We start from the raw sequence: 27,490 nt of genomic DNA on the forward strand, positions 1-27,490 counted from the left end.
TCGTCAGTCTCGTCCAGATCATCATGGCATTTGAAGTTCTTTATGATAGCCACACGAGTAGCTAATTAGCATTTCATTTTTGGGGGGTAAATACAAGCGAATATATTGATAAAAGTCACTTTGTCCTAGAGAGATTCACATGGTTATCAAAACGTCACGCCAGGGTAAACCTACACGAAACACAGCCTTTAAATATTATAATATTAGTCATATATTACACATAAAGATGGAGAAATAGATTAAAGTACAAGTCTTGTCATTTGAATAGTAATTTTATTTCAGACAAGTGATGAATGAACATCAATGTAAATGTAAAAAAAACAACAACATAACACTTAAAATCCCAAACACACACAAAATCAAGATTAACACAAACTCAGTCCAGTTATTTCCTTTTCCATCAGCTGCTTGCCTGATAAAGATGAAATTGAGAAAATGGTGATCGGTTTAAGACGTAGTAAATCATTGCGTCTAGAAAACAAGATTTCCTTTCATTTTGATGAAAGAAGGCTTCATAGAAATGACTTACAATAGAGTCAATACTCTCAATGTTGGTTCTATGTTTTTAAGAAACATTTACAATGTCATGATGGGTGTGAGAATGAATGTCCTATGAGCCTTCAAATGTATTTATTTCTTAGATTAAGTTGCTGTATCAGTTAAATTTGCATACTGTTTAATCCAGTTGTTTTAGTTTGTACTAGATATCTGAAAGCATTACCTACTAACGTAATACAGGTGGGGAATACACACAGGACGAAATCAGGTTACAGCAGTAATGAAACAATAGGAGTATACCAGCAAATATGAACAAAGCACCTTATACAGCTTGGGAATGTAGGTGGAAGACATTTACAAAGGTTGTCCCATTGCATGAAGATGATACTATATCATGTTTTTCCCTTTAAATACAATTTAGGATAGTCAAGAGGCAAGTGTGTCTAATACGAGGTAGACTGAATACACAAGCACCTAATTCCTCAAGGATGGTAGGCTACTTTGATTGAAACACGTGCATGGCTTTCATTTGCATCCCTACGCTGTATTTGCATTGATTACACATTAAAGATAGATAGTTCACAAACTGAAACAGAGCTCCAGTTTTGAAATAGCAAAAGTGCCTTAATAATGTGCAATATCCGTATCCTATTTGCTTAGGATGACCCAGATCTTAAACATTGTTCTTTATCGATGTTTAGGTGGTGCTTCTGCTGCGAAAAGTAAGCAGTGACTTTACTGAAAGTCTTACGGTAGGATAGTGTCTTCTTTAGGTTCAGGAAGAGCAAGGAAGAAGCAGAACTAGAATCAAATAAGTTTGTGCCATATATTAGAAGTATCATTCAACTCCTGTTAGAGAGAGAGAGACATAGAGACAGACAGAGAAAGAGAGACAGACAGAGAAAGAGAGACATAGAGACAGAAAGAGAGACATAGAGACATAGAGGCAGACAGAAAGAGAGACATAGAGACAGACAGAGAAAGAGAGACATAGAGACAGAAAGAGAGACATAGAGGCAGACAGAAAGAGAGACATAGAGACAGACAGAGACATAGGGACAGACAGAGAAAGAGAGACAGACAGAAAGAGAAAGAGAGACAGACAGAGAAAGAAAGAGAGACAGAGAGACAGACAGAGAAAGAGAGAGACTGGTTAAATAAAAAGGTTGTATTCTAAAACAGTGCATTAGATGATGACACAAAGCCACATCAGATCGAGAGAGTTTGTGCATAAAATAACATAAAGCTTTTATAATTAAATGTCTCTAACTGCAGATAACTGAGATTCTGTGCAAATTGTGCAGGGACCTCTGGAGCCGACCTTCAACACTCTGCATCCGTGTTCCCGTTCCCGCTGAGTGGGTTGGGCACTGCGGAGAGGCTGGGAGAGAGTGTGACATGCGTGTCCGACTCCACAGTCAGGCCCGGGTTAAGATGGCTGATTCCGTTGCCCTGTGGTGCCCATTTCTCAGGCTTCTGCTTCTCAGGCTCCTCCCCACTGTTGGAACACACAACAAGGGTGAGCAAATCCTCCTTCAACAGTCCTTCACATTTTCCTACATGTATTTTGCACCAACAAAGTCTTTGAACTAATCGTTTTTTTTTTAAATAAGCAAATTGCCCACTTTGATTCTTATGGTAAAAAACACACAAATAAATGTTTTATTGTCACACACCGAATAGGTGCAGTGAAATGTTTTGTTTTACAGGGTCAGCCATAGTAGTAGGGCGCCCCTGGAGCAAATGAGGGTTAAGTGCCTTGCTCAAGGGCACATTGACAGATTCTTCACCATGTCGGCTCAGGTATTCAAACCAGCGACCTTTCGGTTACTGACCCAACGTAGTTGTGCCTATCATATCTGGGCCAATTTAGCTGAAATAATTAACATGAGGATGGTCACCATAATAGATGTACATTACCTGACAATGCATCCATTGGTGACCGGTGCCTCAGAGTAGACCTCTTTCTCAGACAAAGAAGTACGGGACCTCCTGTCCAGCCAGGACCCTGCTTGGGGCTCTTGGCAAGAGTCTGACCTGCGCCTGGCTGCTACGGCTGGGCCGGGGCCCCTTCCGCTGGGGGAGGCTGGCTCTCTGGGGCTCTGCCCAGGCCCTGGCCCTGTAGGCCCCTCTGGCTCTTTGCCAGAGCTGTCGGAGCTGTGGGAACTCTGGCTGTGCCTCCCGTTCAGGCTGTCAGAGGACGAAACCTTGCTTATTTGTCCGTCCCTGCTCTCATCTGAGGGAGCGAGACAAAGGGGTTAGTAGGGACATGATGTAAGAGAACAGCATGTTCACTCTCTCTGTGGGTTATTATCTCCAGTAGATTACTATATGATCTAAGAGCATAAACAATCACATATTTGATGGGCATTTCACAAAGTAAACAGTAATGCAAGCTTTTACTAGCCACACTGTAGGCCTAACATCTAACCATCCAGTACACTGTAGGCCTAACATCTAACCATCCAGTACACTGTAGGCCTAACATTTAACCATAGGTTCAGTACACTGTAGGCCTAACATCTAACCATCCAGTACACTGTAGGCCTAACATCTAACCATCCAGTACACTGTAGGCCTAACATCTAACCATCCAGTACACTGTAGGCCTAACATTTAACCATAGGTTCAGTACACTGTAGGCCTAACATCTAACCATCCAGTACACTGTAGGCCTAACATCTAACCATCCAGTACACTGTAGGCCTAACATCTAACCATAGGTTCAGTACACTGTAGGCCTAACATCTAACCATAGGTTCAGTACACTGTAGGCCTAACATCTAACCATCCAGTACACTGTAGGCCTAACATCTAACCATAGGTTTAGTACACTGTAGGCCTAACATCTAACCATCCAGTACACTGTAGGCCTAACATTTAACCATAGGTTCAGTACACTGTAGGCCTAATATCTAACCATAGGTTCAGTACACTGTAGGCCTAATATCTAACCATAGGTTCAGTACACTGTAGGACTAACATCTAACCATAGGTTCAGTACACTGTAGGCCTAATATCTAACCATAGGTTCAGTACACTGTAGGCCTAATATCTAACCATAGGTTCAGTACACTGTAGGCCTAACATCTAACCATAGGTTCAGTACACTGTAGGCCTAACATCTAACCATAGGTTCAGTACACTGTAGGCCTAATATCTAACCATAGGTTCAGTACACTGTAGGCCTAATATCTAACCATAGGTTCAGTACACTGTAGGCCTAACATCTAACCATAGGTTCAGTAGACTGTAGGCCTAACATCTAACCATAGGTTCAGTACACTGTAGGCCTAACATCTAACCATAGGTTCAGTACACTGTAGGCCTAACATCTAACCATAGGTTCAGTACACTGTAGGCCTAACATCTAACCATAGGTTCAGTACACTGTAGGCCTAACATCTAACCATAGGTTCAGTACACTGTAGGCCTAACATCTAACCATAGGTTCAGTACACTGTAGGCCTAACATCTAACCATAGGTTCAGTACACTGTAGGCCTAACATCTAAACATCCAGTACACTCGGTTGTCCCAGGACATATTCAAAGGCAAAGATATTCTAAGAACTGGAAACAAAGACTGCACTGCATCATTCTTATTGAATTCACAACACTGTGAATGTGGCTCACCACTAATGAATAGTGACATCCTGCATGCCCTGGCCTATAGTTTAATGATTAGAGTACTGTATGCATATGATCATGACAGGGTCTATTGAGCCCTCTGGTGGGGAAATGTAGAATAGTCAAGGCTAGAATGTGCATCTCTTTTTCAGCAGGCCACTCGCATAGTCTGTATATACCCATCAGTGATGGTCGATGTCTTTTAAATGTTTTATGAGTATGAGCCTTATTTCTACTATTTCTGTCAATCATATTCACATCAATAGGTTTAGGCTACTACATGATACTAGAATGTCCCCTATACCCGTCATGAGGTGGCTACAACCTAGTCTATGAATGAAAGTTTACAACGTAGGTGCACAGGTCGAGATCATTTTGAGAGTAATCAAGGTGACAGACAGTGACACATTCAATACCGCCTTGCACACTCTTGCCTGCATCTAAGTTATCCAGGGTGTAATCATTAGTCCAACATTTGCAAATGAGAGTTTCTATTGGACAAATTCAGGTATGTTTATCCCCGTTTCGTTACGTTTGCTTCCGTTTAAGAAATGTTTTTTCAACAGAATCGGCGGAATGAATACACCCCCGATCACACACAAATAGTTCACTTTCATAGCAACCCACATAATAACAGCATGATCAGTTTGCTCATTGTATACATAATTCCTTCTCGCAGCTATCTACGCGCTCTCCTCCTCTCACCTATTCCCTTCGCTTGTGGACTTCGGTGCACAACACATAAACTGTCTGTGACCAGGCGAAAAAACCTTTCCAAGCCAAAACTTCATATCATGACCGCTAACCGCTACACACAGCCTACATGGTTGTCACATCATATTCACCATAGCTACTAGAACTAACACGTTAGTAAACCCGCTACAATCATGCAGTACAGTGTACAGTCAGCAGCAAGCAGTTTAGCAGATACACCGGGGGGCCCCGGTGGCAATAAATTAATGAAATCAAAAGCTTACCTTGACTTGGAATAGTTCCAGTGTTAGATAGCCAGATAGCTAACATAGCATCCCTCTCTGTTTGAGATGGGTGTTTGAGTAGGCTAAACTAGCTAGCTGCATTCGATGCTAGCTAAGTAAGTGAAAGTGAAAAAAATATACTACGAAATATAGCTAGCTCTCTCTCTTGCTCCTTAATTTTTGGAAGGAATTAATTTGTTCAAAACTGTTGTCTTTCTCTCTCTCTGAGTCAACTAGTCACCACATTTTATGCACTGCAGTGCTAGCTAGCTGTATCTTATGCTTTCAGTACTAAATTAATTCTCTGATCCTTTGATATGGTGGACAACATGTCAGTTCATGCTGCAAGAGCTCCTATAAGTTGGAGGACGTCCTCCGGAAGTTGTCCTAATTACTGTGTACGTCTATGGAAGGGGGTGAGAACCACGAGCCTCCTAGATTTTTTATTGAAGTCAATGTACCCAGAGGAGGATGGAAGCTAGCTGTCCTCCGGCTACACCATGGTGCTACCCTACAGAATGTTGTTGAGGCTACTGTAGACATTCTTTGCAAAACAGTGTGTTTTAATCAATTCATTGGTGACGTGAATATATTTAGTATAATTTTATCTTTGTTTCACTATTTAGATTTTTATGAAATTCACTGAGGAGGATGGTCCTCCTCTGAGGAGACTCTACTGATACCCATTTTAGGAGAATGAAGAAAGTCCAAACAAACAAATGGTTTTGCTACCTCCTCCAGAGTCACAGGCCTGTTTACGTCTCCTCCTGAGGATGACCTCCAGCTCACTGCTGACAGGGCTCTTCCCTGGGGGGGACGGGACCGACTCCTGAGACCCCCGACTGGGACTCTTCTTCACTGTCTCCTGGTGGGTCCAGAAATACAAGATGAAGGAAAAAGGAAACCGCACACTGCTCTTGATAGTATCACCGATATTTAATAAGCTTTACGTATCGGCCACACGGCCTTCGTCAGAGCTTTTGTGATTTAAAAAAATTTGCACCCTTATTTTTTTTTAATTTGCACCTGGCCCCACCCACATTCGTTCTACACATCGAAGGGGGTTGGGTCCAGAAATACAGACAACATGCTTTACAGTTGGTAACAGGTATAATTATATAACATATATGTTCCATCACTTCTTAAATGCATATATGAGCTTTTATAATAAGGCTAATAAAATAAAAACAAAACACTTCATACCAGAATGCCTTTCAGTTCTTCCATGGCACTCTCCTGTGACAGCTTTTCTTCCATTACTGAAGGTTTCTAGGGGTTGAGAGAATGGTATTAATCCATCAACTAAGTTAATAAACAGGACATAACACATATTTTCTTATGTGCTTACGCACACATCGGGCCTGGCAGCTGGTGTTAGCATTTATCACATAGCTGGTCTATATTAGAGAGAATAAAGGTAAAGCTGGAGGCCATTTTATAGATTTTTCTCCTCGGGGGCTACTAAAGTTGTTGTCATGGTGATGGTGTCAATCAATATAAAATAAATGAAATGAAAGCAACAGCCATGGGGTCTCTGTCAGTCTACACTGTGAGGTAATCCATGGGCAATGTTCCACAAGGAGAAAGAGCCCATTCCAAAAGACAAACTGAAGACCGGTTTTAGTAAGAGATTAATAACAGAACTGCTATAGTCCATTTCACTCTAGTACCATATGATGTGGATTATCCCTGTGATATGGGGTTTAGCATGTCGTTTTTTTTGTTGGTGATTTTAGGATCCAGAGAGACTTCACTGTCACAAAATTTATGTAAAAGTCAATATACTCACTTTTACGAGAACTCTCTTTGGGGAGACAGTCAGTTGATTAGAAAACATGACATGGTTGTAAAAATAAGGGAGTAATCAGTTTGAGAATATTTCCACAGTTTGAGAACATTCAGGAGAGTCTATATTTCCACAATTTTCCAAGACAATTATTTAAACAAAACATGAACTGTTGACCTCTTCACCTTAGTGTCTCCTCCCTTGACAGGCCTCAGAACCACTCCATGTTTAATCCTCTCCATCATCTCATTGACTGCCTTCACTTTAACATCTGTACCTCCTTCTGCACCTCCTTCTACAGGACAAGGAGAGAGACAGAGGGTTACATGGACAATATTGTAAAGATGTGTGATTTTAAAATAAGAAATTCCTCAATTATGAAGGATTATTTCAATCATATTCTTGAAATTCTATATTATTCTGATTCTAAGTGATTTCAAACGTACCAGGAGCTTGTTCCAACTTAGGGGATCCCCCCTTCGAACCCTTGGATGATTTCCTCATGATTGCAATCAGTGAGCTATTGAATGAAAATAGTAAATTAAAGTATGATTAGACAGATCGGTGGTTAGAGCATTAATTTCTCCATGCAAGCCTGTACACAACATAATAACAGACTATTGTCTTACCTGAGGGGGTTGCATCGCGATGGGGGAGGGGGTGGAGGAGGGGGTGGTGGTGGGGGTGGAGGGGGCTGGGGAACAGGGGCGGGGGGTGGGGCGATCCCTGGTTTAGGGCCTGGTGAGGGCTCCGTGCTCTTCTGGACCTGCAGCAGCTCTTGCACTAAAGACATAAAAGACAGATGTGTTAGATGAAGCCTGGGTCACCAGTCTTTTAACAGGAGAAGATGGACAACGATCTATTCCACTGGTACTGCTGGAGACGTATTCTTTCACAACGCTACAGGAATAAAAGCTGTGGTTACCCACAGTGTGATGTGATTGACAGCCCGTAGGTGTGCTCCTCACCTCTTTTCTCTAGGTCACGGTTCTTCTTCTCTACCTCCTGCAGACGTCCCTCTGTCTCTCTCTTCTCCTCCTCCATCAGTTCCAGCTGGCTCTGCAGCTCTGCTATCTGCTGTTTCAGAGAGGACTCCTGTAGCTCAGCCTCCAGAGCCTTCACCTACATGGATATGAATGGAGACAACCAGTGTGTTTGAGATCCAGATTGACTATATTTTAGTTGGACTGTGCATAATCACTGATCTATAAATCTTTTTTCACCCCAAATAACTACTCATTATGTGATCAAGATGAGCAATTCTGTTTTTTTTACTTGTTGAAACTCTACATTTTGGTCTCTAAAGACCTTCAGAGTTTTAAATTCCAAGCACCACAAGGTGAGACCATATAAGAGTGTGTGTTAATGTTCACTCTACAACACCTGGCATGTTGACCAAGAACATTTTGAAGTGCTGTGTAAGAGAAGACTTGTGATTAAACACGTATTGATTTCACCGAAGCCCTTCTGTTGTATCCTCCTTGTTCTTCTGACAACACATCCTCTCCTCTCCCTTGCCGAAGATGGGCATTTTTAGAACAAAGCTCTGCAGCTTTACCTACCTTCTGGTGATGCTGCAGTCTCTCCTGCTCCAGAGTCTTGGTAACATTAGCCACGTCCTCCAGAGCCATGATCAGCTGCAGGCTGGGGTCAGCGTTCTGCAGCAGGATCATACTCTGTCTGTTAGCCTCTTTCTGCTTTACCAACATCTGGAGGAGGAGAGAGAATGAAGGAAGGAGGGAAGGAAGGAGGGGAGGAGGGAAAGAGAACAGGAGAGAAGTAGAGGAGGGAGTGAGAGAGAGGGTGTTTTAAAAGAAAAGAGACCCAGGTTCTCCAGATATGGAAGCATTAGACTGTAGCATGAAGCAGGATATGGAAGCATTAGACTGTAGCATGAAGCAGGATATGGAAGCATTAGACTGTAGCATGAAGCAGGATATGGAGGCATTAGACTGTAGTATGAAGCAGGATATGGAAGCATTAGACTGTAGCATGAAGCAGGATATGGAAGCATTAGACTGTAGTATGAAGCAGGATATGGAAGCATTAGACTGTAGCATAAAGCAGGATATGGAAGCATTAGACTGTAGCATGAAGCAGGAAATGGAAGCATTAGACTGTAGCATGAAGCAGGATATGGAGGCATTAGACTGTAGCATGAAGCAGGATATGGAGGCATTAGACTGTAGCATGAAGCAGGATATGGAGCATTAGACTGTAGCATGAAGCAGGATATGGAAGCATTAAACTGTAGCATGAAGCAGGATATGGAAGCATTAGACTGTAGCATGAAGCAGGATATGGAAGCATTAGACTATAGCATGAAGCAGGATATGGAAGCATTAGACTGTAGCATGAAGCAGGATATGGAAGCATTAGACTGTAGCATGAAGCAGGATATGGAAGCATTAGACTGTAGCATGAAGCAGGATATGGAAGCATTAGACTATAGCATGAAGCAGGATATGGAAGCATTAGACTGTAGCATGAAGCAGGATATGGAGGCATTAGACTGTAGCATGAAGCAGGATCTGGAAGCATTTGACTATAGCATGAAGCAGGATATGGAAGCATTAGACTATAGCATGAAGCAGGATATGGAAGCATTAGACTATAGCATGAAGCAGGATATGGAAGCATTAGACTGTAGCATGAAGCAGGATATGGAAGCATTAGACTGTAGCATGAAGCAGGATATGGAGGCATTAGACTGTAGCATGAAGCAGGATATGGAAGCATTAGACTGTAGCATGAAGCAGGATATGGAAGCATTAGACTATAGCATGAAGCAGGATATGGAAGCATTAGACTGTAGCATGAAGCAGGATATGGAAGCATTAGACTGTAGCATGAAGCAGGATATGGAAGCATTAGACTGTAGCATGAAGCAGGATATGGAAGCATTAGACTATAGCATGAAGCAGGATATGGAAGCATTAGACTGTAGCATGAAGCAGGATATGGAAGCATTAGACTGTAGCATGAAGCAGGATATGGAGGCATTAGACTGTAGCATGAAGCAGGATCTGGAAGCATTTGACTATAGCATGAAGCAGGATATGGAAGCATTAGACTATAGCATGAAGCAGGATATGGAAGCATTAGACTGTAGCATGAAGCAGGATATGGAGGCATTAGACTGTAGCATGAAGCAGGATCTGGAAGCATTTGACTATAGCATGAAGCAGGATATGGAAGCATTAGACTGTAGCATGAAGCAGGATATGGAAGCATTAGACTGTAGCATGAAGCAGGATATGGAAGCATTAGACTGTAGCATGAAGCAGGATATGGAAGCATTAGACTATAGCATGAAGCAGGATATGGAAGCATTAGACTGTAGCATGAAGCAGGATATGGAAGCATTAGGCTGTAGCATGAAGCAGGATATGGAAGCATTAGACTATAGCATGAAGCAGGTAGTAAGCAGGCGTTGTTTTTATCTAAATGGTCTACAACAACCACAGCCAGCCTTCTCCAGAGAACCCCCTCTCCCTCTCCAGCCTCAGGCCAAGCAGCGTAACAGATAACAGTACACCACACTACTGTGGCTGTGGTTCCCCCAAGCATATGTGTGCACTTCAAAGCAGTGCTGAGTCTGTGATGCAGCTGCTCAGTCCCCAGACTAGGACTAGTACTGCTGCCCAGTCCCCAGACTAGGACAAGTACTACTGCTGCTGCTCAGTCCCCAGACTAGGACTAGTACTACTGCTGCTGCTCAGTCCCCAGACTAGGACTAGTACTGCTGCTGCTCCTCAGTCCCCAGACTAGTACTGCTGCTGCTCCTCAGTCCCCAGACTAGGACTAGTACTGCTGCTGCTCCTCAGTCCCCAGACTAGGACTAGTACTGCTGCTGCTCCTCAGTCCCCAGACTAGGACTAGTACTGCTGCTGCTCCTCAGTCCCCAGACTAGGACTAGTACTGCTGCTGCTCCTCAGTCCCCAGACTAGGACTAGTATTGCTGCTGTTCCTCAGTCCCCAGACTAGGACTAGTATTGCTGCTGCTCCTCAGTCCCCAGACTAGGACTAGTACTGCTCCTCAGTCCCCAGACTAGGACTAGTACTGCTGCTCAGTCCCCAGACTAGGACTAGTACTGCTGCTCAGTCCCCAGACTAGGACTAGTACTGCTGCTCAGTTCCCAGACTAGCCTGTTTGTTTGTTTGTTTGTTTGTTTGTGTCTGTCTGTCTGTCTGTCTGTCTGTCTGTCTGTCTGTCTACCTCGTGGGCGTAGGTCTCAGCCTTCACCCTCAGGCTCTGCTCCAAATCCAGCTGCTCCTTCATCTCCTCATACTCTGTAGTAGCCATCACAGACACTGAAGAGAGAGAGAGAGAGAGACAGAGAGACAGAGAGACAGACAGACAGGGAGGGAGAGAGAGGGGGGAATTGAGGCATAACAACAGTAAAACACTAAAACACAGGCACTTGAGAAGGATGGGTCTAATTGAATTACCTAGCGCATAAAGTCTGAACCTGTTTACAGACCACTGTCTCTCTACAAAGTTGATGTCTCTCTACAAAGATAATGTTTCTCTACCACGATGATGTCTCTCTACCACGATGATGTCTCTCTACCACGATGATGTCTCTCTACCACGATGATGTCTCTCTACCACGATGATGTCTCTCTACCACGATGATGTCTCTCTACCACGATGATGTCTCTCTACCACGATGATGTCTCTCTACCACGATGATGTCTTTCTACCACGATGATGTCTCTCTACCACGATGATGTCTCTCTACCACGATGATGTCTCTCTACCACGATGATGTCTCTCTACCACGATGATGTCTCTCTACCACGATGATGTCTCTCTACCACGATGATGTCCTTCTACCACGATGATGTGTCTCTACCACGATGATGTCTCTCTACCACGATGATGTCACTACCACGATGATGTCTCTCTACCACGATGATGTCTCTCTACCACGATGATGTCCTTCTACCACGATGATGTGTCTCTACCACGATGATGTCTCTCTACCACGATGATGTCTCTACCACGATGATGTCGCTCTACCACGATGATGTCTTTCTACCACGATGATGTCTTTCTACCACGATGATGTCTTTCTACCACGATGATGTGTCTCTACCACGATGATGTGTCTCTACCACGATGATGTGTCTCTACCACGATGATGTCTCTCTACCACGATGATGTCTCTACCACAATGATGTCGCTCTACCACGATGATGTCTTTCTACCACGATGATGTCTCTCTACCACGATGATGTCTCTACCACAATGATGTCTCTCTACCACGATGATGTCTTTCTACCGCGATGATGTCTTTCTACCGCGATGATGTGTCTCTACCACGATGATGTGTCTCTACCACGATGATGTCTCTCTACCACGATGATGTCTCTCTACCACGATGATGTCTCTCTACCACGATGATGTCTCTGAAGGGAATAGGAAGATTGTGTAGCAGTAGCCTTGACAGTTGATTAAGGATGGTGAGATGGGAGTATCATGTCACTCACCTCTATTGAACCTCTTGATGGTCTTGCTTTGCTGCTCTGTGGTTTTGTGAAGCTCCTTCATTTCAGCTTGCTCCTTCTCAGCCTACAAAAACATTTCAAACAGAGCAGAAAGGCTGGTAAACCATGAACAATCAAGGTTTATGGTGCTTCAACATGACTGAGAATATAATATACTGTATACTCAGTGAATTTGGGTAAGTATTCAGAACCCTTGACTTATTTCACATTTTGTTACATTACAGCCTTATTCTAAAATGGAAGGAATCTTTTTTCCCCCTCAACAATCTAAACACAATACCCCCATAATGACAAAGAAAAACTGTTTTTTAGAGATTTTTGCACATTTATAAAAATTAAAAAACATAAATAGTTTGTTTACAAAAGTATTCAGACCCTTTGCTATGAGACTCGAAATTTGGTTCAGGTGCATCCTGTTTCCATTGATCATCCTTGAGATGTTTCTACAACATGATTGGAGTCCACCTGTGGTAAATTCAATTGATTGGACATGATGTGGAAAGGCACACACGTGTCTATATAAGGTCACACAGTTGACAGCGCACGTCAGAGCAAAAACCAAGCCATGAGGTCAAAGGAATTGTTCATAGAGCCCGGAGACAGGATTGTGTCGAGGCACAGATCTGGGGAAGGGTACCAAAACATTTCTGCAGCATTGAAGGTCCCCAAGAACACAGTGGCCTCCATCATTCTTAAATGGTAGAAGTTTGGAACAACCAAGACTCTTCCAAGAGCTGGCCGCCCGGCCAAACTGAGCAATCGGGGGAGAAGGGTCTTGGTCAGGGAGGTGATCACTCTGACAGAGGTCTAGAGTTTCTCTGTGGAGATGGGAGAACCTTCCAGAAGGTCAACCATCTCTGCAGCACTCTACCAATCAGTTCTTTATGGTAAAGTGGCCAAACAGACCTAAAAACAGCTGTGCAGCGACGCTCCCCATCCAACCTGACAGAGCTTGAGGGGATCTGCAGAGAAGAATGGGAGAAACTAAAATACTGGTGTGCCAAGCTTGTAGCGTCATACCTGAGAAGACTCGAGGCTGTAATGCTGAAGGTGCTTCAACAAAGTACTGAGTAAATACTCTGAATACTTATGTAAATGTGATATTTCAGTTTTGTATTCTTTATAAATTAGTAAACATTTCTACAAACATGTTTTTGCTTTGTCATTATGGGGTATTGTGAGGGGGAAAAAACTATTTAATCCATTTTAGAATAAGGCTGTAACATAACAAAATGTGGAAAACGTACATTATTTTGGTGATTGACAATAAATAAAAATGTGGATTGGATTAATGACATCTATTATAATCAACAGAGATTCGTGAATGATCCTGGGGAGGCAGTAAAGGGGTTCTCTGACCAATTATCCTCCACCTCCCTCATGACCTGGTAAAATAGACTGACTCTCGATATGTTATTGGCAGAAAAGGGCGGGGTATGTAGAATGATTGGGGTTCATTGCTGTACGTTTCTTTTTTAATAAACACAGCTCCAGACGGATCAGTGACCAAGGCCCTGGCTGGTTTAACCACATTAGCTCACGAATTAGCAGAGAACTCTGGGGTGGATAATTCTCTAACCAATTGGTTTGATAGTATGTTTGGGAAATGGAAAAATGTCATAATCACTGTGTTGTGGGCAACTTTCACCTGTATGAGTGTGTTGGTTCTGTGTGGATGTTGTTTGGTACCATGTGTGAGAGGTTTGATCACCAGGACTCTAGAGAGATGACGCAACAGATGGTGAAATATGGACCGATTCCGAGCTCCGACCAGTGGGATGACGAATACAGGCTTCCAGGCCTAGGAGATGGCTCCTTTTCTTTTAACCACGAGGAGCCCATGTTTGACGAGACCATTTTTAATATTTAGACTGTTTTTTAATGAAGATTCTCACCAAGCAAGCAGCTTGGTGAGAAGGAAACAACTGTTGGCGCAATTATTAGAAAATGGAAGAAGTTCAAGATGACGGTCAATCACCCTCGGTCTGGGGCTCCATGCAAGATTTCACCTCGTGGGGCATCAATGATCATGAGGAAGGTGAGGGATCAGCCCAGAACTACACGGCAGGACCTGGTCAATGACCTGAAGAGAGCTGGGACCACAGTCTCAAAGAAAACCATTAGTAACACACTACGCCGTCATGGATTAAAATCCTGCAGCGCACGCAAGGTCCCCCTGCTTAAGCCAGTGCATGTCCAGGCCTGTCTGAAGTTTGCCAATGACCATCTGGATGATCCAGAGGAGGAATGGGAGAAGGTCATGTGGTCTGATGAGACAAAAATAGAGCTTTTTGGTCTAACTCCACTCGCCGTGTTTGGAGGAAGAAGAAGTATGAGTACAACCCCAAGAACACCATCCCAACCGTGAAGCATGGAGGTGGAAACATCATTCTTTGGGGATGCTTTTCTGCAAAGGGGACAGGACGACTGCACCGTATTGAGGGGAGGATGGATGGGGCCATGTATCGCGAGATCTTGGCCAACAACCTCCTTCCCTCAGTAAGAGCATTGAAGATGGGTCGTGGCTGGGTCTTCCAGCATGACAACGACACAAAGCACACAGCCATGGCAACTAAGGAGTGGCTCCGTAAGAAGCATCTCAAGGTCCTGGAGTGGCCTAGCCAGTCTCCAGACCTGAACCCAATAGAAAATCTTTGGAGGGAGCTGAAACTCCGTATTGCCCAGCGACAGCCCCGAAACCTGAAGGATCTGGAGAAGATCTGTAGGGAGGAGTGGGCCAAAATCCCTGCTGCAGTGTGTGCAAACCTAGTCAAGAACTACAGGAAACGTATGATCTCTGTAATTGCAAACAAAGGTTTCTGTACCAAGTATTAAGTTCTGCTTTTCTGATGTATCAAATACTTATGTCATGCAATAAAATGCAAATGAATTACTTAAAAATCATACAATGTGATTTTCTGGATTTTTGTTTTAGATTCCGTCTCTCATAGTTGAAGTGTACCTATGATAAAAATTACAGACCTCTACATGCTTTGTAAGTAGGAAAACCTGCAAAATCGGCAGTGTATCAAATACTTGTTCTCCCCACTGTATGTGCGTAGGATATCTACTGTTTGTGTGAAAGTATGTGCGTAAGTAAGGAGCAAGTATAAAATGGATGTTTTTGTATAATGGACTAGAGTACTGTCGTGAATAAACAGTTTGACTATTGTAAACTGGGACTCTCGTCTGTTTCATTCAACCAGAATCTTACAAACTCTGGGTTGCAGACTGAGTAGATTAATTGAAGTTTATGAACATTGATAACGAAATTCTCATAACACGAATGCACTGGAAAAAAAGATGAGACTATCTGAACAGAGATATTCTGCATTCACGCTCATATAATAGAATACAAGTGCTCTCACCAGCCCTCAGAATCCCACCTCAAACAGACAGAGAAAAGTTCTGTGCTTGTCTGAGACAGACCTCCTGTGAGAGGTATTGATTACCAGGCCTGGTAGTTGGTAGTACCCACCAGGATGGTTAGCTCTTCAATCTGTCTCTGCTGCTCCTGTAGCTGACAGGCAAGTCTCTTTTTCTCCTCCAGCAGACTGCTCACTGTCTCCTGCAGCTCTGGAGGGGAAGAAAGAGGTTCCTGGGTGACACTACGTGATGACATCTCTTCACTACTAAGATTCTAACATATAGCTCTATTACTCTGACATTTTAACATGGTTTATCTTGTTACTGGAAATACCATTAGAAAAAACAACAGAAAGGTGAATACTAACATGCTGTACAGGCACAACATCATTTCATTGCAGTCAGTCCATTACCCTGTCAAGACTAATCAAGACAAAGGGTCTGATATAGCGTTGACCTGCTGTTGGTACTAGCTGTACGGGTCAGGGCTGGTGTCCTGTGTGTCTGTCTGTGTACGGGTCTGGTAGCTACCTGGTACTGTCTGTGTACGGGTCTGGTAGCTACCTGGTACTGTCTGTGTACGGGTCTGGTAGCTACCTGGTACTGTCTGTGTACGGGTCTGGTAGCTACCTTTAACCTGCTGTTGGTACTGGCTGTACGGGTCAGGGCTGGTGTCCTGTGTGTCCGTCTCCTCTTCCAGAGGCATGCAGTCTGTGATACTAGGTAGCATCTCATCCAGACAGGGTCGAGACGACAGGCTCAGATACTTCAGCTTCCTGTTCTCACTGTTCAACTGGGGGACAAACAGCACACACTGGATTATATGTGATAAAGACAAATGATATAAAGCTGATAACAGAGGTCGATAGCACACATCAAAATACACTCATTTGGCATGTTGATTGTTTGTGATATTGTAAAACATCAGAAGCTTATGGAAATAAACATTATGCACACAAGCCTATACAAATAACCAACATTCTAATGATCTCTAGTCTAGATCCATTTAACCACCTCGCAGTGTCAGTCTCTTACCTTGGTGGCAAGGGCCTCAACTACTAAGTCAAGCAGTATCAGTCTCTTACCTTGGTGGCAAGGGCCTCAACTACTAAGTCAAGCAGTATCAGTCTCTTACCTTGGTGGCAAGGGCCTCAACTACTAAGTCAAGCAGTATCAGTCTCTTACCTTGGTGGCAAGGGCCTCAGCATTTTCTCTGCAGGATTTTTCTATCTCCAGCTGCGTCTGGAGAACGCTCACCTCCTCGATCACCATTTGGGAAACTGGAATACAAAAAACATTACATTACAGTTAGTTTTATTGTTTTATGGTACGGTTTGACTCCTATTTTAAATAATGAATGAATGACTGAATGGGGGGCAACATGTATATTGTGCTTCTATATTTCCCCTTTGAGCTATTCAGTTTCCCTCCATTTCCCCTTCTCCCTATTGAGCTATTCAGTTTCCCACTATTTCCCCTTCTCCCTATTGAGCTATTCAGTTTCCCACTATTTCCCCTTCTCCCTATTGAGCTATTCAGTTTCCCACTATTTCCCCTTCTCCCTATTGAGCTATTCAGTTTCCCACTATTTCCCCTTCTCCCTATTGAACGATTCAGTTTCCCTCTATTTCTCCATATTGATCTATTCAGTTTCCCTCTGGCGACAGACAGAACTGTAGCAGGGTCCATGTGACATTCTGATGTAACCAGATCATGTTGCATTGGAGACCAGGAAGGCTCTGGCCCTTTATAGTCATTTATTAGTATTTACTCTAGCTACTAAATACTCTACAATCACATTAACTAAGGTCCATGTGGTTCCACTGAACATTTAAGCTTATCCTGAATTTGTGGTTATTTTTGTTTCAAAACATAAGGCTACAGTACTTAAAATGTTCTTAAAATATTTCACGGGCATATTAGATTGGGTGCTGCTGTTGAAAGGAAAAGAGGTGCAATCATTCTCCCATTTGCACACAATCATTGCATATTGGCACACCCACTACACCCCCAACACTCACTACACCCACTACAGCGACAACACCCACTACAGCGACAACAGCGACAACAGCCACAACACCCACTACACCCCCAACACTCACTACACCCACTACACCCACAACACTCACTACAGCGACAACACCCACAACACCCCCTACACCCCCAACACCCACTACACCCCCAACACCCCCTACACCCCCAACACCCACTACACCCACATAGCCATCATTTGTTAATTATTTAAATGCTACCCAACCAATGTTCCCTGTCAACTGCTTGTGTGCAGGACTGCAGTGCAGAATTAATATCAGCCAGAGCAGAGAAGCACGAGACGGAGGTTCACTCAACTTTCTACAGTTTTCCCCCATTAGTTAACACTATCGACGTTTCCCTCTACTGTGGGCATTGTGATCGAATCAACGCAGTGTTAAGCCACTTTCAATGCAACATCCCGAAACAGAGAGCATCGGAGTTGGATTCTATTACATTGACCAGGCACGACCCATACTCTACCAGACCGATGCGCCATATCTAATCAGAGCTGCATTATCCTTATACTGTATGCAAATAGACCATTTCCATGTATGAATCTGTGCCCTTCACTTTGAACTGGACTGTGTTTACAGTATGAGCAGTTGTGAGAAGATGCGCTTGTTTTGAGATCAAAATGAGAGTTGCATATAGCCACGTGTGTACATATTGTTCATATCTTTTGCTAGTTAGTGAGTTATTAGCCCAATTATAGCTAATTTCTAGTCGGAAATGGGGGAGTGGTTGCTTCCTACAAGAGGACAAAACAAATTTATAGCCGTCTTTGAAAAACTAGTCAGGTAAAGAGCTTTTTTTTCTGTTTTAAAGGTGGAGTGTTGTATTTTCAGACGAGTAGCCAATCGGCAGAGGGTAGCATAATTTGTCTGATTCTCTGTAGTAATGTATGGGAATAATTCTATTTTGTTTCTTGCATCAAACCAACACAACATTTTCAGTCACCTCCTTGTCTGAAGGACAAGCGGATAAGCCCTGCATGATCTTTCCCAAAGTCTCATGGAATGTAGGCCAGCATTGAACACCACACATTAGCTGCTACTGCAGGCTGAACGATAGAACAGCTATTTCCATGTTTTAATGTTATGTGATGCATTTTCTCCATTGTTTTTAATGGTAGGTCACTCTGGTAGAACTACATTATGATCAAATAGCCACAGTAGCCTACTTGACCACTGTCAAAACTGTAACTTAAAGCGGGTACAGCCTCAGTGTTCACAGTAAACGGGCGCCAAAAAATTGCACAGAATTTGTCACAACATTCAAGTTTGTGCTCAGCAGACCTGAAATTTGCTCAGTGTTGAAAAAAATGAGAGGGAACATTGCTCCCTACACATCTTAGTTGATAGAGTGTATACTACTACAGTACATCTGGCCCCTCAAGGGAGAATCTGGTTTCATCTGTTTCACCGTGACACCAATCCAACTAAGGGTACAACAGCCTACCTAGTCTGCTAAACTCCCCCTGTCCTCTGTGTTCTGCAGAAGCAGCCGCTGTGTTTATTCATGTGCTATATTGTTCCCGTTACAAAAAAACACAACATTTTAATGCAATATTCAACATGTTAAACCTTATTCATTCACTTGCTTTAATGCCTTCTGAACACACATGCCTCTGCATATTATCCCCAGCTTGATTACACAATTTTTACAAAGCAGTAGGTCAATCCTAACCCTGGTGTCTGACACTGAGCATGCATGAGCCCCTGAGAATTCTGGGAAAGGGGATAGGTGATTATGCTTGTTATCACGCTTAGGAGCAGTTGGAAAGTTCTGCAGCACACACACACACATGATGACAGGCTGATCTCTATAGCTGTCCCACGCTTAAACTACTCCTCTCTGACTCCCTGGATAGTGGATCTCCACATAAGACTAGTGGAAGAGCAGAGCTGGAGGGGCTGTGTGTCTGTATTGTGGTAGAGATTCTAGGTCAATAACTACTCTATGCTCAATGCTCATTGAGCTGAATGTTGACTCCAAAAAAACCTGCCTTTAACATGGTGTCATATACTCTGTAGAGTAGCGCTGAGGAAGGCAGTGGCAGTGTACCAAATGGCACCCTATTCCTTACATAGCGCACTACGTTTCACCAGAGCCTATGGGAATAGGGTGTCATTTGGGACACAGGCAGTGACTTACTCAGAGCTCCTCTACAGAGGCAGCAGGATATTATCCTAGACACCAAAGCATTTACCGCTGTCAGGAGGGAGAGGAGCTAAGCTAGGCCAATCAGCAGGGACATTTGCAGCGTCATGCAGGCTCGCTGCGTCAAATGCTGCAGGCCTGAGTCAGCGATGTGGTCTTGGAAGTACTATTGTTGTTTGAATGTAATCAGCCATCTCAGCCATCAGCCAGGCTTATAGCCTATAATTTCAGGATTTCAGTAATATTGAAAATAAGCTATCTTCATTTTCAGAGATTATATAGCTAATGGTAATTGTATGATACATTGTCGTTGGTCATACATACTAATATCTCTTGTTTTAAGTGCATGTCGACTTGAAATTGTATTTTAAAAGCTTATTTCCCCATATTGACTAGAGTATAATGTACCTATAAAATATACTGTATCACTCTTAGTGAAAGAACACAATAGAATAGATGCCAGACTGGAACACAGGAACAGCCCTTCTCTTTCTCTAGTAATGAATCATTCATAATTGAGGATTTGAATAATGCAGTGAAATAACATGAGGTGTTGGCATGGTGACCGTGGTTCAGATCAGCGAGATGAATGAATGCCGACCACAGCAGAGGACAGAGGAGAGACACAGTTCCCTGATTATAATAAGACCTGGTAATAACACGTTCTTTGGCCCTGGCTGAAGACTCCTATGGAGTCTAAGAGTCTACAGTCATAATTCAGAGCAACCTGTCTTTAACTATCTATTGTTTAGGTTAAAGGCCAGCAAACAAAATAGGCTACCTCTCTGTTTAAAGATTGTCTGTCTGGGAAGCTGAAACTGGTCAGCGGAATTGGTTCCAGCTTGGTTGAGGAGAGAGACCCACATCTAACTTTATTAGGTTAAGTAAGAACCACAAAAATTATTTCATGCTGCACTTCAAAAGGTAAACACTTCTTACACGATTTACCGATCCTACAAAAGTGTCAAGCAGAAGCATTTCAGAAACTTGACTTGTAACGATCCAACCAACCATCTGAACGAAATGCTGATGACGTGACCTATAATTCAACATTCCCAAAGACAGCTAGCTGAAAGCTGTGAGAAAGTAGCCCAACAACCCTGTCATACTAATGTTACACTGGACTTTAAACCTACAGTATACTGTAGCTGTGAATGTTGAATATTGAATGATTATTGTCTTTCTTACCTCGCATAATGATATCAGACTCCAGCACTCAACCCTGTAACCTTCTTCCTTACCAAATCAATTGTTAATGGAGCTACTGTAGTATTTTATTACATGTTGCTAGGAAGAACTTGGCAGGGTTGCCAAAACACAAATCCATGACTATGGTTGGCTGAGGCTCCGAGTAGTGATGGAAACTGGGATACCTTCTTACACACACCCATTCAGGAGCCAGTTTGGAGAGGTGGTCATCACCAGAGGGGTGTGTAGAGAGACCTGTGAGGAAGGGTAATCTGTGTAACAGTAGTGTAAAATGTGTGTGTCAGTGTCTGGGACTCACCTCTCTTGATGTGTTTCAGCTGGCTCTCTGCTTCATCTCTCTCTTCAGTCAGTCTCTTGCACTGAGGAAACAGGAATTAATGGGGTCACAAGAAAGTCATGTTCTACAATACCATCATATGCAGGTCACAGTCACCAATTAACAAACACAAATAGATCTCCATTCACAATCCATTTAAGTGTAGTTAATTGACTACAGTAATCGCATGGGCCTTCATTGTTATAGAGTATGAAGTATAGGACACTGGACTCACAACACTGACCTTCTGTCAACACACTGTCTCTATCTGTCACAGAATTTCAGTCTGTGACAGACCCTCACAAACTTTTACAGATGCACCATTGAGAGCATCCTGTCAGGCTGTATCACCGTCTGGTACATCAAATGCCCTATCCGCAACCGCAGGGCTCTCCGGAGGGTGGTGCGGTCAGCCCAACGCATCACCGGGGGCACACCTCCTGCCCTTCAGGACATCTACAGCACCCGGTGTCACAGGAAGGCCAAGAAGATCATCAAGGACCTCAGCCACCCGAGCCACGGCCTGTTCACCCAGCTATCCTCCAGAAGGCGAGGTCAGTGCAGGTGCATCAAAGCTGGGACCGAGAGACTGAAAAACAGCTTCTATCTCAAGGCCAATCAGACTGTTAAATAGTCACCACTAGCCAACCTCTCCCAAGTACCCTGCCCTAAACTTTAGCCACTGTCACTAGCCGGCTACCACCCGTTTACTTAACCCTGCACCTTAGAGGCTGCTGCTTATGCACATAGACCTGGATCACTGGTCATTTTAAATCAGGGAACACTGGTCATTTTAATAATGGAACACTGGTCATTTTAATCAGGGAACACTGGTCATTTTAATCAGGGAACACTGGTCATTTTAATCATGGAACACTTGACACTTTAATAATGTTTACATACTGTTTTACCCATTTAATTTACATATATGCTGTATTCTAGTCAAGGCCATCCTATTTAGCTATTGCTGTACATATACTATTCTATCCTATGTATTCTATATACTACATATTATATCCATATACTGTCCATAATGTCTATGCATCCCATATATATATATATATATACACACAATACCAGTCAGTGAAAGTTTCTTCAAGTGCAGTTGCAAAAACCATCAAGTGCTATGATGAAACTGGCTCTCATGAGGGCCGCCACAGGAAAGGAAGACCCAGAGTTACCTCTGCTGCAGAGGATAAGTTCATTAGAGTTACCAGCCTCAGAAATTAGAGCCCGAATAAATGCTTCACAGAGTTCAAGTAACAGACACATCTCAACATCAACTGTTCAGAAGAGACTGCGTGAATCAGGCCTTCATGGTCGAAATGCTGAAAAGAAACGAACGAATGATCTCCACATGTGTGGTTCCCACCGTGAAGCATGGAGGAGGAGGTGTGATGGTATGGGTGTGCTTTGCTGGTGACACTGTCTGTGATTTATTTAGAATTCAAGGCACACTTAACCAGCATGGCTACAACAGCATTCTGCAGCGATTCGCCATTTCATCTGGTTTGCACTTAGTGGGACTATCATTTGTTTTTCAACAAGACAATGACCCAAAACACACCTCCAGGCTGTGTAAGGGCTATTTGACCAAGGAGAGTGATGGAGTGCTGCATCAGATGACCTGGCCTCCACAATCATCCTACCTCAACCAAATTGAGATGGTTTGGGATGAGTTGAAACGTAGAGTGAAGGAAAAGCAGCCAACAAGTGCTCAGCATATGTGGGAACTACTTCAAGACTGTTGGAATAGCATTCCAGGTGAAGCTGGTTGAGAGAATGCAAAGAGTGTGTCATCAAGGCAAAGAGTGGCTACTTTGAAGAATCTCAAAAATAAAATATTTTGATTTGTTTAACACTTTTTCAGTTGCTACATGATTCCATATGTGTTATTTCATACAATGTAGAAAATAGTAAAAAATAAAGAAAAACCCTTGAATGAGTAGGTGTGTCCAAACTTTTAACTGGTACTGTATATATATGTATACACACAGTGCATTCGGAAAGTATTCAGACCCCTTGACTTTTTCCACGGTGTTACATTACTGCCTTATTCTAAATACATTTGGACATTTTCACTTGGGGGTGTACTCACTTTTGTTGCCAGCGGTTTAGACATTAATGGCTGTGTGTTGAGTTATTTTGAGGGGACAGCAAATGTACACTGTTATACAAGCTGTACACTCACTACTTTACATTGTAGCAAAGTGTCATTTCTTCAGTGTTGTCACATGAAAAGATATACTCAAATATTTACAAAAATGTGAGGGGTGTACTCACTTTTGTGATATACTGTATATATATATATATATATATACACACAGTTGAAGTCAGAAGTTTACGAACACCTTTAAATACATTTAAACTCAGTTTCACAATTCCTAACATTTAATTCCTAGTAAAAATTCCCGGTCTTGGGTCAGTTAGGATCACCACTTTATTTTAAGAATGTGAAATGTCAGAATAGTAGAATGATCTATTTCAGCTTTTATTGTTTTCATCACATTCCCAGTGGGTCAGAAGTTTACATACACTCAAGTAGTATTTGGTAGCATTGCCTTTCAATTGTTTAAATTGGGTCAAACGTTTTGGGTAGCCTTCCACAAGCTTCCCACAATAAGTTGGGTGAATTTTGGCCCATTCCTCCTGGCAAAGCTCCAGTAACTGAGTCAGGTTTGTAGGCCTCCTTGCTCACACACACTTTTTCAGTTCTGCCCACACATTTTATATAGGATTGAGGTCAGAGCTTTGTGATGGCCACTCCAATACCTTGACTTTGTTGTCCTTAAGCCATTTAGCCACAACTTTGGAAGTATGCTTGGGTCATTGTCCATTTAGGAGACCCATTTGCGACCAAGCATTAACTTCCTGACTGATGTCTTGAGATGTTGCTTCAATATATCCACATAATTTTCCATCCTCATGATGACATCTATTTTGTGAAGTGCACCAGTCCCTCCTGCAGCAAAGCACCCCCACAACATGATGCTGCCACCCCCCCTGCCCCTGTCAAATGAACACCGAACAAAAACTACAAAATACTGAACGAAACGTGAAGCTACTGGTGTGCACACAGGCAACTATCTGTAGACAAGATCCCACAAAACACAAAGGGGAAATGGCTGCCTAAATATGACCCCAGAGACAGCTGTTCAGAGACAGCTGTTTATTGTTGTCTCTGTTTGGAAACCATACCAGGCCAACATAAACCATTAAACACCTAGATGACCCACCCTAGTCACTATCACGCCCTAACCAACAGAAAATAAATAGCTCTCTATGGTCAGGGCGTGATACCCCCGAGCTTCACGGTTGGGATGGTGTTCTTCGGCTTGCAAGCATCACCCTTTTTCCTCCGAACATAACTAAGGTCATTATGGCCAAACAGTTCTATTTTTGTTTCATCAGACCAGAAGACATTTCTCCAAAAAGTACGATCTTTGTCCCCATGTGCAGTTGCAAACCGTAGTCTGGCTTTTTATTGGCGGTTTTGGAGCAGTGGCTTCTTCCTTGCTGAGCGGCCTTTCAGGTTATGTCGATAGAGGACTTGTTTTACTGTGAATATAGATACTTTTGTACTGGTTTCCTCCAGCATCTTCACAAGGTCCTTTGCTGTTGTTCTGGGATTGATTTGCACTATTAGCACCAAAGTACGTTCATCTCTAGGAGACAGAATGCGTCTCCTTCCTGAGTGCTATGACGGCTGCGTGGTCCCATGGTGTTTATACTTGCGTACTATTGTTTGTACAGATGCACGTGGTACCTTCAGGCGTTTGTAAATTGCTCCCAAGGATGAACCAGACTTGTGGAGGTATGCAATTTTTTTCTGAGGTTTTGGCTGATTTCTTTTGATTTTCCCATGATTTCAAGCAAAGAGGCACTGAGTTCGAAGGTAGGCCTTGAAATACATCCACAGGTACACCTCCAATTGACTCAAATGTCAATTAGCCTATCAGAAGCTTCTAAAGCCATGACATCATTTTCTGGAATATTCCAAGCTGTTTAAAGGCACAGTCAACTTAGTGTATGTAAACTTCTGACCCACTGGAATTGTGATACAGTGAATTATGCGTGAAATAATCTGTCTGTAAACAATTGTTGGAAAAATGACTTGTGTCATGCACAAAGTAGATGTCCTAACCGACTTGCCAAAACTGTAATTTGTTAACAAGAAATTTGTGGAGTGGTTTAAAAACAAGTTTTAATGACTCCAACATAAGTGTATGTAAACTTCCGACTTCAACTCTGTATATATTTATACTCCGGATGCCAACATTGCTCTATGTAATATTTCTTAATTCAATTATTTTACTTTTAGAGTTGTGTGTATTGTTGTGTATTGTTACATACTACTGCTCTGTTGGAGCTAGGAACACAAGCATTTCGCTACACCCACATTAACATCTGCTAAAGGTGTACGCGACCAATAACATGTGCTTTGATTTGACACTGGACTTCTATGATGTACTGTAGAACTACCTCCCTATAGGTTCCGTTTTGTCGGACAGACAAGGGAGCAGCTTCTGCTACACGGTTCACTCTTTATATATGCCACAGTAATGGGTAGTCAGAGTATGCAGAGTTCCTCTGAGATGTTGGTAATAGAGTACATGGAAAACAATGGTTCTTCTACAATTCGGGTAGGTAGTATGTGGCCCAGGGGGCACAACTTTCACTGGGGACATTCTGAAATTGCATTTTTGCCCCCCCCCCTCACACACAGTTTTTTCATTGTAATGTGATACAAACGAGGGAATGGTGTGCTTTAGGACCACGCGTGTTTGAAGTGTTTATCTGACAGAATTTGTTTACAACAAAAAAAAAATGTCTCCCCCCACTTTTAAAACCAAAGTTGCGCCCCTGATGTGGCCTATATTGGGTCATTATCAGTTAAGGTAGGATAGGACTTATATTTTCCATTTTCTTACCAATTATTCTGTAACAGCCTCAGGAAGCTCATACCTAACATCTGTGTATTTCTGCCAGGGATGTTCTGATCAGAAATGGTGTTGACTAGCATACTGTTAAAGCATGTGGCCCACAGATTTTATACTTTTATTGTTATTATTTGTACAGTAGTATCACCCCTGTTTTAAACAGGCCCATTGTGTAATCATGCTTGAATTAACATTTTCTTTATTGATATTTTTTTTTTTAAATGCTAAGGTTTAATTAAGAATAAGGATAGGCCTACTTGGTGGGACCCTTTTGTCAAGGCCTGATGTAATTAATTTATAGTGCATAGGATTGCATTTGTAGAAACAACAAATTAGGTAGTATAGAAATATAAAAAATCGCGGTGATAAAATGACCTATAAAATATAATATGATGTTCCCAATTATCAAGCATCTAATCTGGTTTGTTCAACTGAGATCCAATCATTATTTTAGTGTGTCCAGCTAAGGACCCCAAACTAATCTAGCTACCAAAATCTTGCCGACACCGGGTTGTCCTAGAACAGCGAGATTTTGGGAGGGGTCGGCCCTTTGATTTCTCTCAGCATAGTTTACGTACAACGAAGAAGCCGGGCGGCACAAACATTTGCATTGAAAAAAATAAGAACGTGTCACCTTGATCTCGTTCTGTCAACTATGTTACTTCTGTAATCTTGGAAAAAGGTCTAAAATAGATGTAGCAGAAGAGCATCTATTACCTGAATTTTCTGCGTATCTCTCGCCTTTTCCCCACATCCCTCCATCTGCACCAGCCCGGATGATGAAGACTGTAGCATTATCCACCCCGGCCGATAACTAATCTAATATCTTGACCTGTATAAATATACTATTATAGAAAGAAAATAACTAGGCTACTTCTAACAACAACTGGCAAGGCCGCTGATACGCCTTAGAAATAAATAGCATTTTATGTCTATATGGGATGGATGACTGCTACCGCTACTCAGGCACACTGGATCCTTTCGCTGACAGCATCGCCTGCCCCGGTGCCCCCCCCCATACAGGGTTTATTGCGCATGCATCCTCATTTCGTATTCGTCCAC

General features: G+C 42.7%; 1 protein-coding gene and 1 long non-coding RNA gene across 3 annotated transcripts; one reads left to right on the forward strand and one right to left on the reverse strand.

Moving 5' to 3' along the window:
• Window positions 1–253: 253 nt before the first annotated feature.
• Window positions 254–27,437, reverse strand: LOC139574810 (shootin-1-like). Of its 2 annotated transcripts, XM_071399720.1 has the most exons (17): window positions 27,146–27,437; window positions 21,471–21,531; window positions 16,955–17,049; window positions 16,400–16,562; window positions 15,882–15,979; window positions 12,386–12,467; window positions 11,109–11,203; window positions 8,452–8,598; window positions 7,858–8,011; window positions 7,519–7,672; window positions 7,336–7,409; window positions 7,075–7,184; window positions 6,893–6,907; window positions 6,307–6,372; window positions 5,836–5,968; window positions 2,419–2,734; window positions 254–1,996 (listed from the first exon to the last, which is right to left on the reverse strand). In XM_071399720.1, the coding sequence occupies exons 1-17, from the start codon at window positions 27,221–27,223 to the stop codon at window positions 1,822–1,824; spliced, it is 2,016 nt and encodes a 671-aa protein (XP_071255821.1). In that variant the 5' UTR covers window positions 27,224–27,437; the 3' UTR covers window positions 254–1,821. The 2 variants fall into 2 exon arrangements, with proteins under 2 accessions (XP_071255821.1, XP_071255822.1); XM_071399721.1 differs by lacking the exon at window positions 6,893–6,907.
• LOC139574815 (uncharacterized) lies at window positions 1,879–8,350 on the forward strand. The gene is made up of 2 exons (XR_011674834.1): window positions 1,879–2,017; window positions 7,901–8,350. It is a non-coding gene; the product is annotated as an uncharacterized lncRNA (long non-coding RNA).
• Window positions 27,438–27,490: the final 53 nt, after the last annotated feature.

Source organism: Salvelinus alpinus, chromosome 4, assembly GCF_045679555.1.
Source record: "Salvelinus alpinus chromosome 4, SLU_Salpinus.1, whole genome shotgun sequence".
Lineage (NCBI taxonomy): Eukaryota > Metazoa > Chordata > Actinopteri > Salmoniformes > Salmonidae > Salvelinus > Salvelinus alpinus.